Genomic DNA, 9471 nt, shown 5'->3' with positions numbered 1-9471 from the left:
GAAGTTGTTTGAAAGGATGTGTCCCTGGAGCCCCAGGGACACCTGGAGGGAGCCCAGAGGGGACAGAGAAAGGGACATCATGGGCTGCTCCTGTGCTGTGAGCTGGGCTGGGCTCCTGGGACACAGGGAGCTCATGGCAGTGGCAGCGCTGCAGAGAGACAGCTCTGCCCAGGAGCAGCTCCTCTGCACACGCAGCAGGGCTGAGGGCTCTGCCTGCAGCACCGAGGGCACAGGAGACAGGCACAGAGAGGTTAAAGACAACATGGGGTGGAGGATGCTGAGACATCACTGGGAGAGAAATATTCACAAATATTAAGCCTGTGGCTGCAGGACATTGCATCTGCAAATCATGGCAGAATCTCTGATAGCTGTCACACTGCAGAGCCTACAAGAGACGTAAGGACAACTCTTAGAGATTCCTTGATGCAGAGGAGAGGATGAGCTGCAGAGCAGGAGTTGCCTTCTGTGCTGTCAGAGTGACAAGACGTGAATGCTGCATTCTCCCCAGGATGGCTGTGGGCTGTAAATGTAAATGTGCAGGCAGGGGTGCCCAGGGCTGTCCTGCAGAGCAGGGTCCCTGCACCCCAGGGCTGTGCCAGGGCAGGGACTCTGCCGCCTGCCAGGGTCAGCGCTCAGCCTGCCCAGGGAGATCCCAACAACACTGAGCCCGGAGTGTCCTTGGCTGGGAGGGCAGAGCTGAGATCCTGTTCTTGTACAATGAGAACGGTCAGTGGTTTGCAGATCAGCCCTTGGAAACCGTATTGCTCTGCTCTCAGCAGTGTCCAGTTTCTGCTCAGGGGAACATCTGGGGCTGATCGTCCTCCAGCTCAAAGAGATGCTGGCACAGGGCAGCTGAGAAAAGGACTGATGGACAGACCAGCTGTCCCCACTCTGCATTAAGGGACAGTCCCTTTGTCTGTCAGCACCCACAAGGTTTCACTTGCAGTGAAAGCATTGTTAAGGCATTTTTGCTTTAACAAACAAACAAACAAAACCTTCTCAGCCTTGGTGGGGCAATTAGAATAAAATAAACAAAACAAGATCTCTACAGCTCTGCTCTGCCATTAGGTGAGATGGGAGTGACTGTGCTTAAATGGTCTTTGATATCATGAGTTGATATAATCTGAGATCACCCCATTTCTCTATTTCCCTGTTGCTGTAGGGCAGGACTGAATTCAGTATAGTCCACAACAAAGATGATGCTTCCCAATGACACCGTCAGCCAGGACCAACCACAGCTCGTGAAAGGGACCTGAACAGGGTAAGTCAGTGTAGGTGATTTCCATGAGAACTGGAACACATTTTGCTCAGAGAACTCTGCCCTAATTTCTCACTGCCTTTTCCTTATTGGACAGGTCCCCATGACCAGAAACAGCAAATGTCCAACATCAGCTCCATCACCCAGTTCCTCCTCCTGGCATTGACAGACACACGGGAGCTGCAGCTCTTGCACTTCTGGCTCTTCCTGGGCATCTACCTGGCTGCTCTCCTGGGCAACAGCCTCATCATCATCACCATAGCCTGGGACCAGCACCTCCACACCCCCATGTACTTCTTCCTCCTCAACCTCTCTGTCAATGACCTGGGCTCCATCTCCACCATTGTCCCTAAAGCCATGGGCAACTCCCTCTGGCAGACCCGGGCCATCTCCTATCCTGGATGTGTTGCACAGCTCTTTCTGTTTTTGTTCTTCATTTCGGCAGAGTTTTTTCTTCTCACCATCATGGCCTATGACCGCTACGTTGCCATCTGCAAACCCCTGCACTACGGGACCCTCCTGGGCAGCAGAGCTTGTGTCCACATGGCAGCAGCTGCCTGGGCCACTGGGTTCCTCTATTCTCTGCTGCACACGGCCAATACATTTTCACTGCCACTTTGCCAAGGTAATACTGTCGAACAGTTCTTCTGTGAACTTCCCCAGATCCTTAAGCTTTCCTGCTCAGATGCCTATCTCAGGGAATTTAAATTTCTTGTTTTCAGTACTTTTGTCATTTTAGGATGTTTTGTGTTCATTGTCCTGTCCTATGTGCAGGTCTTCAGGGCCGTGCTGAGGATCCCCTCTGAGCAGGGTCGGCACAAAGCCTTTTCCATGTGTCTCCCTCACCTGGCCGTGGTCTCCCTGTTTATCAGCACTGGCTTGTTTGCTTTCCTGAAGTCCCCTTCCATCTCTTTGCCATCCCTGGATCTAGTGCTGACAGTTCTGTACTCATTGGTGCCTCCAACATTGAACCCCCTCATCTACAGCCTGAGAAACCAGGAGCTGCAGAATGCAGTGTGGAAACTGATGACTGGATGACTTCCAGAAACTCTAGAGTGTCCATCTGTTTCAATATATGACTCATAATGTAACTCATTACAGGTCCATCCTTTCTCATTAGTTTGTTGTTGTCGTCAGTTTTGTGTTTGTGTTGTCTTTTGTTCTGCCATTTTCTTTTTAACTTTAATAATGTTATCCACAAAGGAATGTGGACAGATGATTTCGACTTCATTATCGACTTCACTAATGTGACCCTGTGACTATGTGAACATGGGGCTCTACTCTATTTTTAGTTAAAAAAAAAAAAAAAAAAGTACCTGCAATGACTTGTCTTTCTGACTGATACCCAAGCATCTACAAAAGAACCAAAAGCCCTTCCTCGCAGGTTCCCTACCAAGTGCAAGGGGAAAAGAAGTACCTAAAACCTTCCACGGCAAAACTGCAATGTCGCAGTTGTGGAGGTGCCCTCCTACCAGGAATGGGGAATGTTCCCACCCTTTAGAAAATTCTTCTCTCCCTCATGACCTGTATGGTGTTTATGTTTGGGAAAACCCTCATTATTGTGCAGGTGGTGGCAAAACAGCATTTGCACATCCCCATGGACTTCTTATTGGAACATTTGTTCTCCCTGGAGACTTTCTGCATATCCACTCCCCTATCCCAGCTGATGGGCAGCTTTGTGGCTGGGGACAGCACCATCCCTGCTCATCACTGCGTTAGTGCTGTTTCCTGCACCTTGTCCTTGTACAGAGCACTCACTACTGGTGACCACATCCTGCGATCAGTACTGATCTGTGTGTCATCCCCTGCCCTGTACAAGACTCATGACCTGGGACATCTGTCTCCAGTGTCAGACACAGTAGGGGCTCCTCTGTCATCTACAGGAATCATTTCAGTCGTGTCCTGGGTACAGTTCTGTGGCCCCAGCAGAGCTGACCACTTCTGTGATTTACCGCATTGCTGGAGCTCTCATGCAGTGACACCATGACACTCAGGCTCTCTCCATTCCCATTCTCCTCTTCCTGTTCACATGGTTATCCTCTGTGTGTATCAGATCTCCATGAGTAGGCAGAAGACATTCTCCACATGTTCCTTTCTCCTCACCAATGCTGCTGTTTTCCACAACACCCTCATCCTTGTTTCTGTGATGCCCAGAACAACACTATTGAATAGTTTAACATGCCCATCCTCATGCTCCTTTTCAATCCTCCCATCTACAGCCTGAGGACCAGAAAGTTTGCAGAGAGGGAGACACTTAAAAAATGCTCAGGAAAGCTGTGAGTGGCACAGAGGCCTCATTGGAGTCATGGGCACACAGGAAGAATTCACTTCTGATTCTCTTCCAAACAGTGCCTGATGAGCTAGACAGGTGTTTACTGTGCCCCTGGCACTCCCCTGGAACTGTGGATATGGAGATATGGAGAAAAATTTTGATGTAGGAAGGGCCAGAGAGGTGCTATTAGAGCTGGCTGCAGTCATTGTGAGATCTCTCTCAAACATCTTGGAAAATCCAGAGAGAGCAGGGAGATTCCAAGATCCTCAGAAAAGGCAAATAACAAACCCAGCTTCCAGAAGGACAAGAAAGAAGACTGGAACTATTACCTGTAGATCAGCTTCACCTCAGTCCCTGGGGAGGTGATGAGGCAAATGCTCTTGCAACCATCTCCAGGCCCTTGAAGGACAAGAAAGGGATGGCTGAGGCCATTGAAGGACCAGAAAGGGACGGCTGAAACCGCATGAGAGGAGAAAGAAGGGCATGTTGTGTACCTGGACTTTTGCCAGTCCTTGAATGTGGTATCTCAAAGTCTTAGAGCAGGTTTCTGATCTCTGAACTGAAGATTTGGATGATGCGGTGGATGGGAAGTTGGCTGGCTGATCAGGAACAAATGCCATCAGTGGTACTGATGGAGCCAGATACTATCAGCATCCCTCAGTGACCACAAAAATTTCACAGAAATGGCTTAAGAGCCTAGCAATGCTGGAAATGAAGACTTTTTCAGCTATTTCATAGAGATGTTTGTTTGTTTGTTTGTTTTTTCTGCATAGGGTTGTATATAGTTTACATTTTGGGCTTGATTCGGTTGTCCTCACAGAGGTCTCCACTGCCTCCAAGATACTCTGGGTAACTGAGGCACCCAGGTGGGAAAGATAAGCCAGAATCCCTTCTGGTTCATGCGCTGGTTTGCAGGCACGGTACCTCTGGGGTGGTGCGGGGCTTGACCTTCCTCCAGGGCTGCTGGGTGGGCTGTGAAGAGGCCTCTCCAGCACAGAAGTACGATGAGTCCCTTTGGGTGCTGGCTGTGAGGTCACTTCTGACTGGTCAGCACAGGGGACAGAGACACTCTGAGGTCCTGAGGGTCATCAGAAAGCTTCCCCCAACAAGATGACACATTTAGGGAGGTCAGGAGGAACCTGTGCAAGAGAGATGGGAGATCTGGGGGAAAGGAGAGAGACTTTGCCAAAAGACATGAAAGAAAAAGTAAAATGGGTTTTGGTGATGTTCTTGTGAAAACACAGACTGTGAAAACTTTTCTGTTTAGCCCCTTGTCATGGTTTAACCCAAGCTAGCAATCACAGCCACGATAGCTGCTCGCTCAGTCCCAACCCTCACCGCCAAACAGGGGAGAGATTCAAAAGCGAAGGGAGAAACTCGTGTATTGAGATAAACACAGTTTAATAAAATAACAAAATAATGCTAATATACCACCACGGCTAATAACACATATAAAATGGAAAATGGAATATAAAATAAGATACTCAATGCAATTCCTCACAAAATCCGCCTGCATGAAGCATCTGGTCCAAGAAAGAGAGCGAGCAGCCTGGTCGTGAACACCTGATCCCAGAGGAAGAGGGAAAAGAGCAGAAAGGCCCAGAGGTCATTGCAAAATGGTAAAATGACAAAAGGTCAAACTAAAACAAACTCCCAAATGGAACTCCACTGAAACAGGTCTCGATTTCTGCATCCAGAAAACCCTGCCCTCCTTCAGCACGAAGCCTGATGCTAATGGCATGGAATATTCTCATTGGTCAGTCTGGCTGTCAGTCAAGCTCTGTCCCATCCATGCCTCCCTTCCCAGCTGCTTCGCACCTGTGGGCACAGAGCTCAGAAAGACCTTGGCTCCCAGACAGCAACTAAGATAATAGGCTCTTGTATTCTCTTTGTTCCACTTCAAAACCACTGGAAAGTTACTTGGAGAAAAACATTATCTCTGTCCCGGGGTGTCATCTGACTTTTCCCAAACTAAATCCAAACAATGACCATGCTAGCTGCAAAAAAGTTTCTAACTGCATGAAGAAAATTAACTCAGTTTCAGCCAAACCAGCACAATGAGATTTGAGCAACCTTTTCTAGAGGAAGATGTGGGTCAGGGGGGCTGGAACCAGATGATCTTTAAGGTCTCTTCCAACCCAAACCATTCTGTGATTCTAAGAGGTAGATGTGTTTCATTATCCTCTCCACAAGATCGAATACCTACCCCAACACAGTAAAGACATCAATACCAGGGCAAAGAGCGTAGACTTTGTTTGTATTAACATGTTCCCAAGCTCAGCAAAATCAGGAGATAAGTAGCATAGACAGAAAACTCAGTGACCTGCGCAGACACTCTCCACCAAATAACTGCTATAACTGTAGCACCATTAATACAAAACTGCCATGTCTCATGTCCGACCTTGGGCACAACAAGGACTGTAGTGGGTTAACCTGGCTGCCACATTTTAGTTCCACTACACCACACAATCACTCTCCTGCTCGAGAGGACACGGGGAAGAAAAACTCATTGTTTGAGATAAACGCAGTTTAATAAAGAAAAGCACAGACTGCCTGTGGAAGCAAAAGGATTTATTCTCTTTGCCATCAGCAGATGATGTCCAACCCTTTCCTGTGACACTTGGCATCAGTTCATGTAGCAGTTGCTTCAGAAGGCAAATGCCTTAATTATGAATCCCTCCTGTACACCCCAGCCCTTCTAATGACTTTTATCGCTGAGCATCACAAGAGGACAAGCAAGCTCCAGCTGGTCTGACTATACTGACTGACTTCCATGGTCATGGGGAACCCGAGAACATTCCCTCCTCTCATCAGGGGAAGACTCAGAGGGGAAGACACCACAGCATCATTCGGGTTTCCACTCTCCTGAATGGGAGTTCAGGAAGTCTCAGGTCTGACCTCCTCCTCACAGCACGTTCAGCTGTGGAGTGAGACCATGTTGCTCAAGGCTTTACCATGTGGGGGCTGGAAAACATCCAAGGACAGAGACAGCACAACAAAGCTGGGGAAGCTGCTCCAATGCTTTGATGCCATCACGGAGAAGAATATTTTCCTTATCTGCATCCTGAACCTTCCTCATTTCAACATCTGACTGTTGTCTATTATCCTCCTGCCAAGAATGGCCATGACAAGACTGGCTCCACCTTCTGGAGAAACCTCCCCACAGGGACAGAGAGGCTGTTACGAGGTGCCCAAAGCCTTCTCTTCTCCAGGCTGAACAAAGGCCCTTTCCCTCAGTTTCTCCTCCCAGCAAGTGTCCCAGTCCCTGAGCATCTTAGCAGCCCTCCACTGACCTCTCTCCCAGTTATCAACATCTTCAGGGGTTAGTCTATGCCAGGTGCAGGACCTGCCCTTTGTCCTTCTCTGTCGTGATGTTCCTGACAAGACAGCCCTCCTGCCTATGAGGTTTCTCAACTTAGCATCATCAACAAATGTGCTGAGAGTTGTCTCCTCAAGGTCACAGATTATCAAACTGCCCAGGTCTCAGCAGAGTCCCCTGTGCTGCCCCACAAGCCCCCAGTAAGTCCCAGTGGTCTCGAGGTTGGGCATGAGACCCCTTCACCACTGCTCTGTCAGCCTGATATCCAACTGTTTTCACTCATCTGTTTGTCAACCCATCCGACTGTAATGGCCTACCTCGGGTACAAGAACATTGAGGGACACCGTGCCAAGAGCCTTGCTGAAGCTGAGGTAAATGACAGCCACTGTTCTCCCCTCACGCAGAAATGCAGTTACTTCATCATGAAGCCAATCAAGTTTGTGAGACATTAATTACCCTTGCTAAGTCCTGATGGCTTTCGGACACATTTTTCTCTAGTAGGTACCCAGAAATGTCACCCAAGAGGACTCATTGGACAGGTCACTCCTCACCAAAGTGTTCTTGTACAGCTTGTGGTTCCCTGGCAGGCACTTTTGGCTGCAACATTGGGTTTTTCTCACTCACAAGAGACCTCTACCAATCCTGTGACCTTTCAAAAGGGATATTCCAAAGATGTGTTGATCTCCTGCAACATCCTTGTCACTATTGCACCTGTTATATGGTGTATTTAATTTCTGTGATCTTTCACCTGTTTTCACCTGTCCTGATATAATGACTGTTTCTAAAGTCCCATTTTCAGTTGCAGACTCTCTAGACAAAGACCCTTTCCATTATTCTCCAGTTTTCTCTTTCTCTTATTCTTTATTCATTCAGATTGCTCTCAACTTGCCAGCTGCTGTTTTGAACTTCAGGTAGTTAAATGTTTGCGTGTTTTGCAGCAGTTTAATTGTCTCCTTAGTCAACTCTTTAATTATGTTTGTATCTTTATTCTTTTATCTGCTTACCTAAAACATTTCTCATAAGATTATCCCTTGTTGAAAGACAACCTCATTAAAGGCAGCTTGTACTTAACTTATGGTGGAGGAGTGCAGTTATTATTTTTGAAGCTTAATTGTGCTTCACCTTTCTTTGTTTGTAAATAGGAAAAATCATTCCATGTCTCTGCGTAGCCAGCTTTCTAGGAAGAGCATTTGGGAGATGGTGCAAAGGACCTGTAACATCCAGCTGCAGAGAAATGTGGACAAATCTGATGTAAAGAAAATTGAGAACAAGTCCCAGGGGGTAATGAGAGAAAGGGTAAGGTTGGGCAGGTGAGGAGGAGCATTGTCCATACCATGTTGGATGTCAAGGGACTGCTTTTCCTACCTGTCCAGACCTACTGAGGAGACATTCTGGATCGTTATCAACCAGAGAACGCTACTATCACCTCTTCACTGAACTGAAAAGGAACATAATATGCCCTTCAAAATACAGAATAATTTCTGCTAAGTGCATTTTGAAATCTTCCTTCTTTGCTACATTATGAAACAGCTCAAATTAGTTTTAGTGTCTTGAAGACTTGAAGAAAATTACAGGAAGGGAAAGAGTTCATTAATACTTTTTGTATTTTAATGAGCCCCATGGTGTATTTGGCCCTTAGTCCATGAACTACAGATACTGAGAGGAGACTGAACAAATCGCTCAGGAGGTGGAAGTCAGAAACACAACTCAAAGTACCTTGAAACATTGATTGACCCCACTGAGGGTCATTATTGACAAAGCCTCTCCATGGACTCGTTAGAGAAGATAATTGAAGGTTGTGATTGCAGGTAGGAAAAGGCACTGTACAGGTTGGTCTGCTATGGAGAAAATCCTTGGTTTGTTTTACCAGCTAAAGGCCAAACCCTGACCCCAGGCCCTGGGAAGGCAGATCCCTCATGCGTGGCTCAGGGCTCTTCCTGGAGCAGTGGGGTGTGAGTTTGAGCAAGGCCAAGTGTAGGAAACTGTACAACCCCTCCTGGCTTCCCCAAAAAGGGGCAACGAGAATCAAAGTCCAGGGCCTCAAAACAGAGTTTATCCTGGTAGGTCTCAGAGACAGATACAACTGCCATAGCCAGGGGGACAAAGACCTTGGTCCTGTCTGGCCTTTCAGCATCACCAGAGCCCTTGGCCATGTCTACTTCATGTTTGCTGATACTGTCCCCTTCAGGCACCTTTGTGCCTTCAGGCTGTTGACATCCACCTTGCCTTCCTACCTAGCTCTCATCCCAGCATTTCCTACTTTCACGGATGTCTCTCCACCCTCACTGCTCTTTTCTTGAAGCCCAAGGCCATGGGCTGATCCAGACTCCCTCTGTGTGACCTCTTGTACCACAGCACTGCCCTTGGACTGAGATGTCTTTTTCTGAACCTCCAATCTGAACCTTCCAAGTTGCACTTTGTGGATGTTTCCTTCACTTTCTACTACCAAGAAAAGCTCCATTATCTCTGAAACCACCCTTCTAGCAGTTGCAGGCTACTGCTCCAGTGCCCTGAGCCTCCACTTCACCAGGCTCAAGAAACCCATGTTTCTCTGCCTCTCTCAAAGGCCCCAAACCCCATCCTGGCAGATCTCTGAAGTTTCTCTAGTTCCTCTCCATTCCT

At 47.7% G+C, this 9471-nt stretch overlaps 1 protein-coding gene across 1 annotated transcript; it reads left to right on the top strand.

Annotated features, from left to right (window-relative positions):
* Positions 1-1378: 1378 nt before the first annotated feature.
* Positions 1379-2296, top strand: LOC308049118 (olfactory receptor 14I1-like; the record flags this gene model as incomplete). The annotated part of the gene is made up of 1 exon (XM_080358553.1): positions 1379-2296. The coding sequence occupies one exon, from the start codon at positions 1379-1381 to the stop codon at positions 2294-2296; it is 918 nt and encodes a 305-aa protein (XP_080214679.1).
* Between the last annotated feature and the right edge of the window lie 7175 nt (positions 2297-9471).

This window comes from Nesoenas mayeri (genome assembly GCF_963082525.1).
Source record: "Nesoenas mayeri genome assembly, chromosome: 23".
NCBI lineage: Eukaryota > Metazoa > Chordata > Aves > Columbiformes > Columbidae > Nesoenas > Nesoenas mayeri.
The sequence above is the reverse complement of the archived record's forward strand: the minus strand, read 5'-3'. Positions and strand labels throughout refer to the sequence as shown.